Consider the following 16,284-nt stretch of genomic DNA (forward strand, 5'->3'; position numbering starts at 1 on the left):
AACCCTAACTCTAACCCTTAGTCGTACCCTAACACTAACCCTAACTTATACCTTATCCCTAACCCTAATTGAACCCTAATGCTAACCCTGACCCTAACCATGAACCAAACCCTGACTGTAACTGTAACTGTAACTGTAACTGTAACTGTAACTGTAACTGTAACTGTAACTGTAACTGTAACTGTAACTGTAACTCTTACCCTAACTCTTATCCCAACCATGGACCTTTCCTTAACTCTTACCCTAACCATGAACCTAAGTCTAAGTCTAAGTCTAAGTCTAAGTCTAAGTCTAAGTCTAAGTCTAAGTCTAAGTCTAAGTTTAAGTCTAAGTCTAAGTCTAAGTCTAAGTCTAAGTCTAAGTCTAAATCTAAATCTAAGTCTAAGTCTAAGTCTGAGTCTGAGTCTGAGTCTGAGTCTGAGTCTGAGTCTGAGTCTAAATCTAAGTCTAAGTCTAAGTCTGAGTCTGAGTCTGAGTCTGAGTCTGAGTCTAAATCTAAGTCTAAGTCTAAGTCTGAGTCTGAGTCTGAGTCTGAGTCTGAGTCTAAATTTAAGTCTAAGTCTAAGTCTAAGTCTAAGTCTAAGTCTAAGTCTAAGTCTAAGTCTAAGTCTAAGTCTGAGTCTGAGTCTGAGTCTAAATCTAAGTCTAAGTCTAAGTCTGAGTCTGAGTCTGAGTCTGAGTCTGAGTCTGAGTCTGAGTCTGAGTCTAAGTCTAAATCTAAGTCTAAGTCTAAGTCTAAGTCTAAGTCTGAGTCTGAGTCTGAGTCTGAGTCTGAGTCTGAGTCTAAATCTAAGTCTAAGTCTAAGTCTAAGTCTAAGTCTAAATCTAAATCTAAGTCTAAGTCTAAGTCTGAGTCTGAGTCTGAGTCTAAATCTAAGTCTAAGTCTAAGTCTAAGTCTAAGTCTGAGTCTGAGTCTAAATCTAAGTCTAAGTCTAAGTCTGAGTCTGAGTCTGAGTCTGAGTCTGAGTCTGAGTCTAAATCTAAGTCTAAGTCTGAGTCTGAGTCTGAGTCTGAGTCTGAGTCTGAGTCTAAGTCTACGTCTAACTCTACCTCTTACCCTTCAACCTAAATCTAATCCCAACTAACTCCAACCATAATCCAAACCCCAACCTTAATTCTAAACCTAACCCTAACTATCAACCTATTAACTCTAATTCTATCTCTAACGAAACATTGTGTACAGTATTAAGGAACTAGCAACAGTAACGACAACAGATACTGAGAAATACAATATTTTCAATGTTTTATTGAACATTCTCTGGATGAACGATGCACTTTAATTAATTATTATTAATTTAACGTTTGCATTAAATCATGAAAAAGAGCCACAAACGTCAACAGATTCATGAAGTGAGAAACAGATGACGTTCAAAAGTTATTTTACTTCTTCCACTGCCAAGGCTTCAGGACTAAAAAGAACGACTACATCCACATGTTTATGAGGATTTAAATAAACTTTATTGACAGTGTGTAACGACGATTGAAGGTCCAGGGTGTTGCTGGTGTTCTGGGAGGTGATGGAGGTTCAAACATGAGTCTGTGCGACTTGATAGTAGAGTAGGAGGTACTGATGCGAGTCAGAGTCCTGCTGCTGTAAGAACTCCCACATCTCCGGTGTCTTTTTTCTTTTTTTTCTGGTCGGGGGTGCAGACGAGTGTGTGGGTGTGTTTAAAAGTCAAGTGCGGCCGGAGCTCGTGGATTTCCAGTTGAGAGGAAACTGATAAGTCAGCAGGATGCAGCAGCTCGGGTCGATGGTTCTGGCGCTGCTGGCGCTGGCCCTCGTAGGACTAGTGGACTCATCGGCTTACGACAAGATCGTGACCCACAGCCGCATCCGGGCCCGGACCCACGGGTGAGGAGAACCCCATGATGGACATGATTTTATACTCTTTTATTTCAATTGATATCTTTTGTGTCACAGACTGAAGAGTCAAAGTGTCATTAAAATAATTTAAAGTCATGGTTTTAACCATATTTTTAGACCAATTTAAGATTATTTAAATATATATATTATTGACAAGTACATTGATGACAAACCCTTATCCTAACTCTAACCCTAACCCTATTTACACATTTTTGAATTTACAACTTTTATGTCATGGTCTGAACAGTCAAAGTGTATTTAAAACAAAATTTTAAGTCATGATTTCAACCAAATTTTTAGACCAATTTAAGATTATTTAAATATATATATTATTGACAAGTACTCTGGTGACAAACCCTAATCCTAACTCTAACCCTACTTACATTTTTTAATTCACAAATTTTATGTCATGGTCTGAACAGTCAAAGTGTAGTTAAAACAACATTTTAAGTCATGATTTCAACCAAATTTTTAGACCAATTTAAGATTATTTAAATATATATATTATTGACAAGTACATTGATGACAGACCCTAATCCTAACTCTAACCCTAACCCTATTTACACATTTTTGAATTTACAACTTTTATGTCATGGTCTGAACAGTCAAAGTGTATTTAAAACAACATTTTAAGTCATGATTTCAACCAAATTTTTAGACCAATTTAAGATTATTTAAATATATATATTATTGACAAGTACTCTGGTGACAAACCCTAATCCTAACTCTAACCCTACTTACATTTTTGAATTCACAAATTTTATGTCATGGTCTGAACAGTCAAAGTGTAGTTAAAACAAAATTTTAAGTCATGATTTCAACCACATTTTTAGACCAATTTAAGATTATTTAAATATATATATTATTGACAAGTACTCTGGTGACAAAGCCTAATCCTAACTCTAACCCTACTTACATTTTTTAATTCACAAATTTTATGTCATGGTCTGAACAGTCAAAGTGTATTTAAAACAAATTTTTAAGTCATGATTTCAACCAAATTTTTAGACCAATTTAAGATTATTTAAATATATATATTATTGACAAGTACTCTGGTGACAAACCCTAATCCTAATTCTAACCCTACTTACATTTTTTAATTCACAAATTTTATGTCATGGTCTGAACAGTCAAAGTGTAGTTAAAACAAAATTTTAAGTCATGATTTCAACCAAATTTTTAGACCAATTTAAGATTATTTAAATATATATATTATTGACAAGTACTCTGGTGACAAACCCTAATCCTAACTCTAACTCTACTTACATTTTTGAATTCACAAATTTTATGTCATGGTCTGAACAGTCAAAGTGCAGTTAAAACCAAATTAAAAGTCATGATTTTAACCATATTTCATCATCATCTTAAGATGATTTAAATATATATTATTGACACAAACACTGATGACAGACCCTAACCCTGAATCTAACTCTAACCCTATTTACACATTTTTGAATTTACAACTTTTATGTCTGAAGAGTCAAAGTGTAGTTGAAATAATATTAAAGTCATAATTTTAACCATATTTCATCATCATTTTAAGATGATTTAAATATATATTATTGACACGAACACTGATGACAAACTAACCAATATAAGGGATTATAACGATATAAAAAAGATCCTGATGTTACTTAAATATCAATTAAATTACTGTTTTTGTTTCTAAATATGTAAAAGAATAAAAATATATTATATTATTTCCACTTCTATATCTCAGGGACAACATGTATAACATATAAAATAGTCAAATGGATTATTTCCAAAACACATAAATCAATTTTTAATTAAAAGTGAATCCAACATTCATTTCCTGTCTCTCTCCCGGGCCTCAGACCAAATGTGTGTGCTGTGCAGCGAGTCATGGGCACCAAGAAGAAGTACTTCAGCACCTGCAGGAACTGGTACAAAGGAACCATCTGCGGCAAGAAGGCGTAAGTCTTTTTTTTTACTTTCTTACTCACAATGTTGGACTTTGGTGACTTCATGAGCTGGAACTCCTCACTTTCTTCTTGCTCTTTGCCCAAACTTGCCCATCCCTTCTTCCCTAAATCCCTCTTGTGTCACTTTCTCCGTCTGCATGATGTCACTGATCCGCTCCCAAGATGCTTCAGCACCAGAACAAAATGGTTTCAACTTGTTTTGTATCAAATACAAGTGGGAAGCTTTGAATACATTTCATTTATAATGTAGTTTAAAAAAGGAAGTAACAGTTGATTGTAAAGCGAAGGGTTTAAAGGATCAGGAGAAATGTGAGTTCTTCTACTAGAGCAGAAAACACATGGATTATAAATCTATAGATCATGTTCTGACATCATTTTCCTGAGTTAAGAGATTTTTCCCTTTATATGAATTGAGTATTTATTTGATATTTTTCATTATAAAGACTTGTTTTTCCAACTTCTTTTTGAAATACGTGTTAATATCTGAAAATATATCTATTTAGTTACATTTTTGTGTCTTTAAAAAATATATATTGTATACAAATTATTAAAATAAGTCAGTGAATTAATTATTATTATTATTTTTATTATTAATTATTATGTAATTATTATTAATATTACGATTAAATAGTTATATAATTGTAGCAGAAGCTGCTTGTTTTGTTCCTGTACCTCATGAATCTTAATGAAATTAAATATATTTATTTGTTTATAAAAGGTAAAAATGATTGATAATAATAGATAAATAACAAAATCTAAGTACACACTGAGGTAATACTATAATGATATAAAGCAAATAAATGTTTCAAAGTTTCATTTTTAATGAATACATTTGTATTTTCCTGTAGTTTTTGTCCATGTGTCGAACTATGTTAGAATGTTCAGTGTCAAAGGTCAACTTTAGGATTAAAGCTCAAATGAGTCAAAAGAATTTGAAACGATGACACTCGGTCACACACTTCAAGGACATTCTTCTGTGCGCACCACTTGACCTCCGACCCCGCCACCGCTCACCTGGACAGCCTTCGGAAACCGTCTGAGTTCAAATGCACACCGTGTCCCCACTTGTCTGACCCTCCAGCTGCATCTGACCTCTGACCCCCGAGAGAAATTATGATTTGGGTCACGTTAGGGTTTCGGGTTCTTGTCCTGGAGGTCACATGTTCGGTTCTCCGACTGGAGGTCAAGGCTCGACCGGAGCTGCCGAGAGGAAAACTGTTTGACTCAGGATTTAGTCTCAGTTATTAATCCAAAATAAATACATTCAATTTATAATAATAACTAGTGTCGAGATCATCATTATCGTGGTTATTATCAACAAACTTTTAATCTTTTTGAAAGATTTGGAAGAACATCATGTGACCACAGATTATTAATTATTAATATTTGATTATTACTCTAGTACAAGTAAATCAGCAACATAAGAAATATTTAATGGCTTTAATTATACATTTTAATTAAATCAATTAAATTTCAATAAAAAAAAAACTTCAATTAAAAAAATAAAAGTCAAACTTTATTTTTTATTTATTAGAATATTGTTGATATTTTAAGCATTAAATAACTATTGATTATTAATTGAAATAAATATTTTAGATTTATTCAAAGGTTGATTTTTAATCATTTCTCTGTTTATAAAGGTTAAATGTTGGAATATTTTTTAATACTTGCATTTAACCAAAAATCGTTTTTTTTTGGTGAATTTAGATGGAAACAAATAAAATGTTTATACATTTTTATTACATTTCTTATGATTTTTTGGTAATTAAAAGATTCTATCAGTAGATTATATTTAAAACAAGGTGTTTAAAAAAAAAAAAACTGATTCTTTCAATATGGAAATTATTATTTAAAAAATAAAACAATAATAATAATAATAATTCAACACATTTCAATAAAAATACATTGTTTTAAAAATTCAATATACTGATGAAACTGATGTACTTCCATATTTTCCTCCTTCATTGGCTCTGTTTCTTTTGACCTTCACAGTGGATCAAAGAAAGCTGTTTGTAAATAATCCACAATGTTTCCTCCTTCACTCACTAATGTCAGACTTTTACCCACAAATATCTAAACACAATCCTTTCATTTCCTCAACAATATACTTTCAAAACCACGACACAACCCTTGAGGTTCCTTAACGACAGTGTAATTCAGGGATGACGAGTGATTAGGGGAGATTATGGGATGCTTGACGTGAGCTTCAAGGTCGATCAGATGTAATGAGAAAGAACCCGAAAAACTTTCCATGTCGACCCCCAGCTGGTGATTCAGGCCAACAGTGTCCAGTCCTGCCTTCATGCACAAGGACACGGAAAACTTTCTGCTGCGACCGCAATTGATTTTAATGTAATCTTTTGATTCGGAAATTGAAATAATCTACAAATCTGAGGCGAGTTCTTGCTGCACCGCAGGAATGTTAAAGAAAGTATCTGAGGAAACGATCCATATCACAGTACCATATATAGAGATACTGCAGAAATAAGTATATATGTGTGTAGTATGTGTAGTATTGTCCAGTACTTGACTCTGGTGTTGTGATAGTGTAGTAACAAGTATATATGTGTAGTATTGTCCAGTACTTGACTCTGGTGTTGTGATAGTGTAGTAACAAGTATATATGTGTAGTATTGTCCAGTACTTGACTCTGGTGTTGTGATAGTGTAGTAACAAGTATATATGTGTAGTATTGTCCAGTACTTGACTCTGGTGTTGTGATAGTGTAGTAACAAGTATATATGTGTAGTATTGTCCAGTACTTGACTCTAGTGTTGTGATAGTGTAGTAACAAGTATATATGTGTAGTATTGTCCAGTACTTGACTCTGGTGTTGTGATAGTGTAGTAACAAGTATATATGTGTAGTATTGTCCAGTACTTGACTCTGGTGTTGTGATAGTGTAGTAACAAGTATATATGTGTAGTATTGTCCAGTACTTGACTCTAGTGTTGTGATAGTGTAGTAACAAGTATATATGTGTAGTATTGTCCAGTACTTGACTCTGGTGTTGTGATAGTGTAGTAACAAGGATATATGTGTAGTATTGTCGAGTACTTGACTCTGGTGTTGTGATAGTGTAGTAACAAGGATATACGTGTAGTATTGTCGAGTACTTGACTCTGGTGTTGTGAAACTTTAGTAACAAGTATATATGTGTAGTATTGTCCAGTACTTGACTCCAGTGTTGTGATAGTGTAGTAACAAGGATATATGTGTAGTATTGTCGAGTACTTGACTCTGGTGTTGTGATAGTGTAGTAACAAGGATATACGTGTAGTATTGTCGAGTACTTGACTCTGGTGTTGTGAAACTTTAGTAACAAGTATATATGTGTAGTATTGTCCAGTACTTGACTCCAGTGTTGTGATAGTGTAGTAACAAGGATATATGTGTAGTATTGTCCAGTACTTGACTCCAGTGTTGTGATAGTGTAGTAACAAGTATATATTTGTAGTATTGTCCAGTACTTGACTCTGGTGTTGTGATAGTGTAGGAACAAGGATTTATGTGTAGTATTGTCCAGTACTTGACTCTGGTGTTGTAGTATTTACAGATCACATGACTCTTGACGAAGTCGTAACTGCTGTCATTTGTTTTCAAACCAAAATATGTCCAAACATCAGCTTTAAAAGCTGCTGGAGTCACTGTATCCTCTCATCCTCAGTCTTCGCTAGGATCTGGCGGGATTTTATTTTTACTTTAGCTGCTACTTTATGACTGCAAAACAACACAAAAATGAACAAACAAAGTGAATATTTGCATGCAATCAAATTATTTTTGTTTCGCGCGCACTTTACTTAAATACAAACTATTAAAAAACTATGATATTGTCGAGTACTTGACTCTGGTCTTGTGATAGTGAAGTAACAAGTATATATGTGTAGTATTGTCCAGTACTTGACTCTGGTGTTGTGATAGTGTAGTAACAAGTATATATGTGTAGTATTGTCCAGTACTTGACTCTGGTGTTGTGATAGTGTAGTAACAAGGGTATATGTGTAGTATTGTCCAGTACTTGACTCTGGTGTTGTGATAGTGTAGTAAAAAGTATATATGTGTAGTATTGTCCAGTACTTGACTCTGGTGTTGTGATAGTGTAGTAACAAGTATATATGTGTAGTATTGTCCAGTACTTGACTCTGGTGTTGTGATAGTGTAGTAACAAGTATATATGTGTAGTATTGTCCAGTACTTGACTCTGGTGTTGTGATAGTGTAGTAACAAGGATATATGTGTAGTATTGTCGAGTACTTGACTCTGGTGTTGTGATAGTGTAGTAACAAGGATATATTTGTAGTATTGTCCAGTACTTGACTCTGGTGTTGTGATAGTGTAGTAACAAGTATATATGTGTAGTATTGTCCAGTACTTGACTCTGGTGTTGTGATAGTGTAGTAACAAGTATATATGTGTAGTATTGTCCAGTACTTGACTCTGGTGTTGTGATAGTGTAGTAACAAGGATATATGTGTAGTATTGTCCAGTACTTGACTCTGGTGTTGTGATAGTGTAGTAACAAGTATATATGTTTAGTATTGTCCAGTACTTGACTCTGGTGTTGTGATAGTGTAGTAACAAGTATATATGTGTAGTATTGTCCAGTACTTGACTCTGGTGTTGTGATAGTGTAGTAACAAGTATATATGTTTAGTATTGTCCAGTACTTGACTCTGGTGTTGTGATAGTGTAGTAACAAGTATATATGTGTAGTATTGTCCAGTACTTGACTCTGGTGTTGTGATAGTGTAGTAACAAGGATATACGTGTAGTATTGTCGAGTACTTGACTCTGGTGTTGTGATAGTGTAGTAACAAGGATATATGTGTAGTATTGTCCAGTACTTGACTCCAGTGTTGTGATAGTGTAGTAACAAGGATATATGTGTAGTATTGTCCAGTACTTGACTCCAGTGTTGTGATAGTGTAGTAACAAGTATATATTTGTAGTATTGTCCAGTACTTGACTCTGGTGTTGTGATAGTGTAGTAACAAGTATATATGTGTAGTATTGTCCAGTACTTGACTCTGGTGTTGTGATAGTGTAGTAACAAGTATATATGTTTAGTATTGTCCAGTACTTGACTCTGGTGTTGTGATAGTGTAGTAACAAGTATATATGTGTAGTATTGTCCAGTACTTGACTCTGGTGTTGTGATAGTGTAGTAACAAGGATATACGTGTAGTATTGTCGAGTACTTGACTCTGGTGTTGTGATAGTGTAGTAACAAGGATATATGTGTAGTATTGTCCAGTACTTGACTCCAGTGTTGTGATAGTGTAGTAACAAGGATATATGTGTAGTATTGTCCAGTACTTGACTCCAGTGTTGTGATAGTGTAGTAACAAGTATATATTTGTAGTATTGTCCAGTACTTGACTCTGGTGTTGTAGTATTTACAGACCACATGACTCTTGACGAAGTCAAATCTGCTTTCATTTGTTTTCAAACCAAAATATGTCCAAACATCAGCTTTAAAATCTGCTGGAGTCACTGTATCCTCTCGTCCTCAGTCATCGCCAATTCACAGTGCTGTTGAAAAAAAAAATATTTTCTAAACTCTCAGGAATATGTTTTATGACTCGTGTTCAGCTCCAACACTGACTTACATCAGAAAAATCGTATTTTCACGAAGCAGCGACGGCGCCAGAGGCCCCGGGTTCTGGTGCCACGACCGGTTCTGTTTCTGGTCCATTATTCTGTCAGGACGCCCCGCCAGGGAGCGATGACATCATCGCAGCTGGCTAGACCCCGATAGCTCAACATACATCCACGGCTTCTTAGGTGGAACACAGTGGAATATCTGCTGCAAGATAAACAAACATGGAGCCCGCTGGACCGGCGCCACCACACGTGAGTCATCTCGGGGAGTAGCTGGAAGAAGTCGACCATGATTTTCGATTCTTCTGATGTAAGTGTTTTCGTCCGTTTTTACATTCATCATAAATCCCTGAGAGAAAACAAACAGCTGCAGCAGCAGCTCTTGAGCAAGAGCAGGAGTGAGAACGTGAGGCGAGGAGCGTCAAGAATCCACTGGACCTGGAGTCCAAACCTCTCGTTTCCCACGTGTCTCACTGACGGTCCTACAGTCCTGACCTGTAGATCCAGTGTTGGAGATGAGATGTTTGATTGGGGAAAAAGATATTCATTCATTGTCTATCGCTTTATCACTTATGGGGGTCGCGGGGAGACTGGAGTCTATCCCAGTTTATATATATGTGTAGTATTGTCCAGTACTTGACTCTGGTGTTGTGATAGTGTAGTAACAAGTATATATGTGTAGTATTGTCCAGTACTTGACTCTGGTGTTGTGATAGTGTAGTAACAAGTATATATGTGTAGTATTGTCCAGTACTTGACTCTGGTGTTGTGATACTGTAGTAACAAGTATATATGTGTAGTATTGTCCATTACTTAACTCTGGTGTTGTGATACTGTAGTAACAAGTATATATGTGTAGTATTGTCCAGTACTTGACTCTGGTGTTGTGATAGTGTAGTAACAAGTATATATGTGTAGTATTGTCCAGTACTTGACTCTGGTGTTGTGATAGTGTAGTAACAAGTATATATGTGTAGTATTGTCCAGTACTTAACTCTGGTGTTGTAGTATTTACAGACCACATGACTCTTGACGAAGTCGTAACTGATTTCATTTGTTTTCAAACCAAAATATGTCCAAACATCAGCTTTAAAACTGCTGGACTCACCGTATCCTCTCGTCCTCAGTTGTAACGAGAATCTTTTAATTACTTGCGTTTAAAGTTTGTTAACCTAGATCTAAATGTATTTTCCCCGAAGAGATTCTGTCTTATGAAGGTGTTGCAAATATTGATGTGTAGTATCTAGAATCTGGCGATACAGTATCACGATACAGGGGCAACGATACAGTTTATACTTGACTCTGGTGTTGTGATAGTGTAGTAACAAGGATATATGTGTAGTATTGTCGAGTACTTGACTCTGGTGTTGTGATAGTGTAGTAACAAGGATATATATGTAGTAGTGTCGAGTACTTGACTCTGGTGTTGTGATAGTGTAGTAACAAGGATATATGTGTAGTATTGTCGAGTACTTGACTCTGGTGTTGTGATAGTGTAGTAACAAGGATATATGTGTAGTATTGTCGAGTACTTGACTCTGGTGTTGTGAAACTTTAGTAACAAGTATATATGTGTAGTATTGTCCAGTACTTGACTCCAGTGTTGTGATAGTGTAGTAACAAGTATATATGTGTAGTATTGTCCAGTACTTGACTCTGGTGTTGTGATAGTGTAGTAACAAGGATATATGTGTAGTATTGTCCAGTACTTGACTCCAGTGTTGTGATAGTGTAGTAACAAGTATATATGTGTAGTTATGCACTTATGGGGGTCGTGGGGAGACTGGAGTCTATCCCAGTTTCATAGGGCGAGAGGCAGGGGGACACCCTGGACAGGACGCCACGAAGACAGACAACCATTCACACACACACTCATACCTATAGATAATTCCCCTCAAGTTCTCGATCGACCTCTGTTTGTTTTTGGACTGTGGGAGGAAACCGGAGTGTCCGGAGTAAACCCACATAACACGGGGAGAATATAATACGAACTACACACAATAAAATAAATATTAAATCAAATTTCCTGGTGAATTTGTATCTAGTTTTAACTGCTAAAGATATTTATTTTGGAAGTTCTCTGTGCAGTTTAAATACATAAATCAAGGATGTAAAGAACGTCTCCTAATCTCGCTGGAGCCTCCTCTCTCTCTCTCTCTCTCTCTCGCTCTCTCTCTCTCTCTCTCTCACTCTTTCTCTCTCTCTCTCTCTCCCTCTCTCTCTCTCTCTCTCTCTCTCTCTCTTTCTCTCTCTCTCCCTCTCTCTCTCTCTCTCTCTTTCTCTCTCTCTCTCCCTCTCACTCTTTCTCTCTCTCTCTCTCTCTCTCTCTCTCTCTCTCTCTTTCTCTCTCTCCCTCTCTCTCTCTCCCTCTCTCTCTCTCTCTCTCTCTCTCTCTCTCTCGCTCTCTCTCTCTTTCTTTTTCTTCTTCTTTTTCATGATGCAGACTTGGTGAAGGGAATCCAGTAAAAAGTTGCGTCATCACAGTTTTGAAAATAAATTATTCTGAGTTAACGAACACATGATATAAACAAGAAACAAGTGCATGAAATCTAAATCAATAATAAACATTTACATTTTTTTAATTTTTTTGTTGCAATTAAACCGCCGGCCTCTAGATGGCAGCACTCGTTTCGTCCTTCACAGCGACATGAACGGTGAAATCACGTGATGACTGAGGACGAGAGGATACAGTGATTGCGGCAGATTTCTAAAGTTGATGTTTGGACATATTTTGGTTTGAAAACAAATGAAAGCAGTTACGACTTCATCAAGAGTCATGTGTTCTGTAAATACTACAACACCAGAGTCAAGTACTGGACAATACTACACATTAATACTTGTTACTACACTATCACAACACCAGAGTCAAGTACTGGACAATACTACACATATATACTTGTTACTACACTATCACAACACCAGAGTCAAGTACTGGACAATACTACACATATATACTTGTTACTACACTATCACAAAACCAGAGTCAAGTACTGGACAATACTACACATATATACTTGTTACTACACTATCACAACACCAGAGTCAAGTACTGGACAATACTACACATATATACTTGTTACTACACTATCACAACACCAGAGTGAAGTACTGGACAATACTACACATATATACTTGTTACTACACTATCACAACACCAGAGTCAAGTACTGGACAATACTAAACATATATACTTGTTACTACATTATCACAACACCAGAGTCAAGTACTGGACAATATTACACATATATACTTGTTACTACACTATCACAACACCAGAGTCAAGTACTGGACAATACTAAACATATATACTTGTTACTACACTATCACAACACCAGAGTCAAGTACTGGACAATACTACACATATATACTTGTTACTACACTATCACAACACCAGAGTCAAGTACTGGACAATACTACACATATATACTTGTTACTACACTATCACAACACCAGAGTCAAGTACTGGACAATACTACACATATATACTTGTTACTACACTATCACAAAACCAGAGTCAAGTACTGGACAATACTACACATATATACTTGTTACTACACTATCACAACACCAGAGTCAAGTACTGGACAATACTACACATATATACTTGTTACTACACTATCACAACACCAGAGTGAAGTACTGGACAATACTACACATATATACTTGTTACTACACTATCACAACACCAGAGTCAAGTACTGGACAATACTACACATATATACTTGATACTACACTATCACAACACCAGAGTCAAGTACTGGACAATACTAAACATATATACTTGTTACTACATTATCACAACACCAGAGTCAAGTACTGGACAATACTACACATTAATACTTGTTACTACACTATCACAACACCAGAGTCAAGTACTGGACAATACTACACATATATACTTGTTACTACACTATCACAACACCAGAGTCAAGTACTGGAAAATACTAAACATATATACTTGTTACTACACTATCACAACACCAGAGTCAAGTACTGGAAAATACTAAACATATATACTTGTTACTACACTATCACAACACCAGAGTCAAGTACTGGACAATACTACACATATATACTTGTTACTACACTATCACAACACTAGAGTGAAGTACTGGACAATACTACACATATATACTTGTTACTACACTATCACAACACCAGAGTCAAGTACTGGACAATACTACACATATATACTTGTTACTACACCATCACAACACCAGAGTGAAGTACTGGACAATACTACACATATATACTTGTTACTACAGTTTCACAACACCAGAGACAAGTACTGGACAATACTACACATATATACTTGTTACTACACTATCACAACACCAGAGTCAAGTACTGGACAATACTACACATATATACTTGTTACTACACTATCACAACACCAGAGACAAGTACTGGACAATACTACACATATATACTTGTTACTACACTATCACAACACCAGAGTCAAGTACTGGACAATACTACACATATATACTTGTTACTACACTATCACAACACCAGAGTCAAGTACTGGACAATACTACACATATATACTTGTTACTACACTATCACAACACCAGAGTCAAGTACTGGACAATACTACACATATATACTTGTTACTACACTATCACAACACCAGAGTCAAGTACTGGACAATACTACACATATATACTTAAAGGACATAAATAATCACGACAATGGAAAACAAAAACCCAATAAAACATATTTATAGTTGAACTATTAATACACAAAACAAATACTGTATAAACACAGTCAAAATAGTTTCCACATGACCTTCGACCTCATGAGGGTCACCTACATACAGTCAAAGGGTCTGATTTGATGGTGAAAAAGTGGAATAATTATAAACAAACACTTCATTCTGAAGGTACAGACTTGTTCTTAAACGCGTCTTCCTCCTGGTCAGGGAGGTGTTGTACGAGTGCTGCCCCGGCTACATGGCTCTGGACGGGATGAAGGGCTGCCCTGCAGGTACGTCACAGAAACCACAACTATAAGTACTTTTTACGAACGACCACATGTTTCATCAGTCGCTCCCATCGACCACGTCTACGGCACCCTGGGGCTCGTCGGCGCCACCACCACTCAGCGATACGCCGAGATCTCCAAACTGAGGGACCAGATCGAAGGCCGGGGATCCTTCACCATGTTCGCTCCCAGCGACGACGCCTGGGACCAGCTGGTGCCCGTGAGTCGCCGGATTTTCAAAATAAAAGCTTTGAAATCAATTTGGTTGTTTTTTTTTTTCTCCTTCCTCCAGAGCGTCCGGTCGGCTCTGGTCGGCAACGTCAACACGGAGCTGGTCAACGCTCTCCACTTCCACATGGTGGACCGGCGCCTGCTGACCAAAGACCTGAAGGACAACCTGTCCGTCAAGTCCATGTTCAGGGACCAGGGTCTCTTCATCAACCACTACTCCAGCGGGGTCAGACTCTCATTGAAGGTCTCCATTGAAAGACTCTCAAGGTCACCAAAGTGTCTTCTCTCTCCCCGTGAAGGTCGTGACGGTCAACTGCGCCAGGATCATCCACGGGAACCAGGTGTCCACCAACGGCGTCGTGCACGTGATCGACCGGGTCATCACCGCAGTGGCCAGTACCATCAAGGACACGCTGGAGACCAATCGGCAGCTGTCGTCCTTTAACGTGCGTCACACACTTTGATATTTGACATCGTGTTATTTTTATAGAAGTATTTATATTTATATATCCCATCAGAATATTCAATGGTTGAATTTTTACATTTTAATATATAACACGTTTTTTCTTAGGATTTTATTTTTTGTTATGAATCAGTTTTAGATATTGTACTTTTTTAATTATTCAAAAATGTAAATATTTTCTAAATTAATTTGATTTTTGTGTTCCAATTTTTCTTTAAAATAACTTAATTCAATCATTTCCATATTTAAATGTAACATTTGTTTTTATTTAATAATTTAATTCAATCATTTCTACATTAAAACAAGGTTCTTTTAATCATTTATAACAAAAAAACAATGAAACACATTTTTTAAATGAATTATGTTTTTGTAAAAAATTCTAATTCCAATAAATATATATATTCTTAAATGGAATATTTTAATTCAATAATTTATTGATCGAAAAGTGAGATTTGCTTTTGTTTAGAAGAAAATAAATTGAATTAAAAAAAAGAGAACATTTACAACTTTTTTTTACACATAGAGTTTGATATTGAAATTCCACTAATCCAAAAAAAAAATTTCTAAATTGAATATTTTTTAACAAGTATCCTTTTAAATTCAATATAAAAATGTTGATATAATAGGGCCTATACAAGTTGCTACTCCTTGATAGAACTTTCAGCCAATCACGCGACAGGCAGGCGATCACGTGACTTTTTAGTCAAGTAGCTCAGTACTCTGTTGGTAATGTCTGGTGACACTATTTATATACTATATACTTTATATACTTAATTTAAAAGACCACAAATTAAAAATATATTGAATTTCGATTATTTAAAAAAAAGGAAATCTAAGATTTCAATAAAGAAATTATTGAATTCAATTATTTAACATTTCAATGTAAAGGTTTAAACATTTAAAAGATTCAATTATAACGTTCAATATTCTTATGACACCAAAATACTTTAAATTGTTTCCTTGTACTACCTCGCCATAGTATGTATTTTACACATTGTCCAGTAGTAGATGTACTTGATAAAAAAACGAATGAAAATACACGCATGACTCCGAGCGAGTACTTCAAACAAGGCAAGGAACGTAGAGCTTCTCTTAAACCTCAAGGTATCAACGACACACTTGTCTCTTCCATCGTGTCCAGGATGCTGTGCAGGCCTCGGGCTTGACGGACAAGCTGGACCAGCCGGGTCACTTCACT

The 16,284-nt window shown here is 35.9% G+C and overlaps 1 protein-coding gene across 2 annotated transcripts in view; it reads left to right on the forward strand.

Moving 5' to 3' along the window:
- Positions 1 to 1,636: 1,636 nt before the first annotated feature.
- Positions 1,637 to 16,284, forward strand: part of postna (periostin, osteoblast specific factor a) — a 44,780-nt gene continuing 30,132 nt past the window's right edge. Inside the window, exons 1-7 of one of the 2 annotated variants that reach the window (XM_087806956.1) lie at positions 1,637 to 1,853; positions 3,701 to 3,799; positions 14,331 to 14,395; positions 14,455 to 14,612; positions 14,685 to 14,849; positions 14,923 to 15,069; positions 16,228 to 16,284. The exon at positions 16,228 to 16,284 is cut by the window's right edge and continues 85 nt beyond it. In XM_087806956.1, coding sequence (XP_087663082.1) covers positions 1,735 to 1,853; positions 3,701 to 3,799; positions 14,331 to 14,395; positions 14,455 to 14,612; positions 14,685 to 14,849; positions 14,923 to 15,069; positions 16,228 to 16,284 — 810 coding nt within the window. In that variant the 5' untranslated portion in view covers positions 1,637 to 1,734. The remainder of the gene's footprint in view (positions 1,854 to 3,700; positions 3,800 to 14,330; positions 14,396 to 14,454; positions 14,613 to 14,684; positions 14,850 to 14,922; positions 15,070 to 16,227) is intronic. The other variant, XM_087806955.1, reaches the window with a different exon arrangement.

This window comes from Callionymus lyra, chromosome 14 (assembly GCF_982586985.1).
Source record: "Callionymus lyra chromosome 14, fCalLyr1.hap1.1, whole genome shotgun sequence".
Taxonomy (NCBI): domain Eukaryota; kingdom Metazoa; phylum Chordata; class Actinopteri; order Syngnathiformes; family Callionymidae; genus Callionymus; species Callionymus lyra.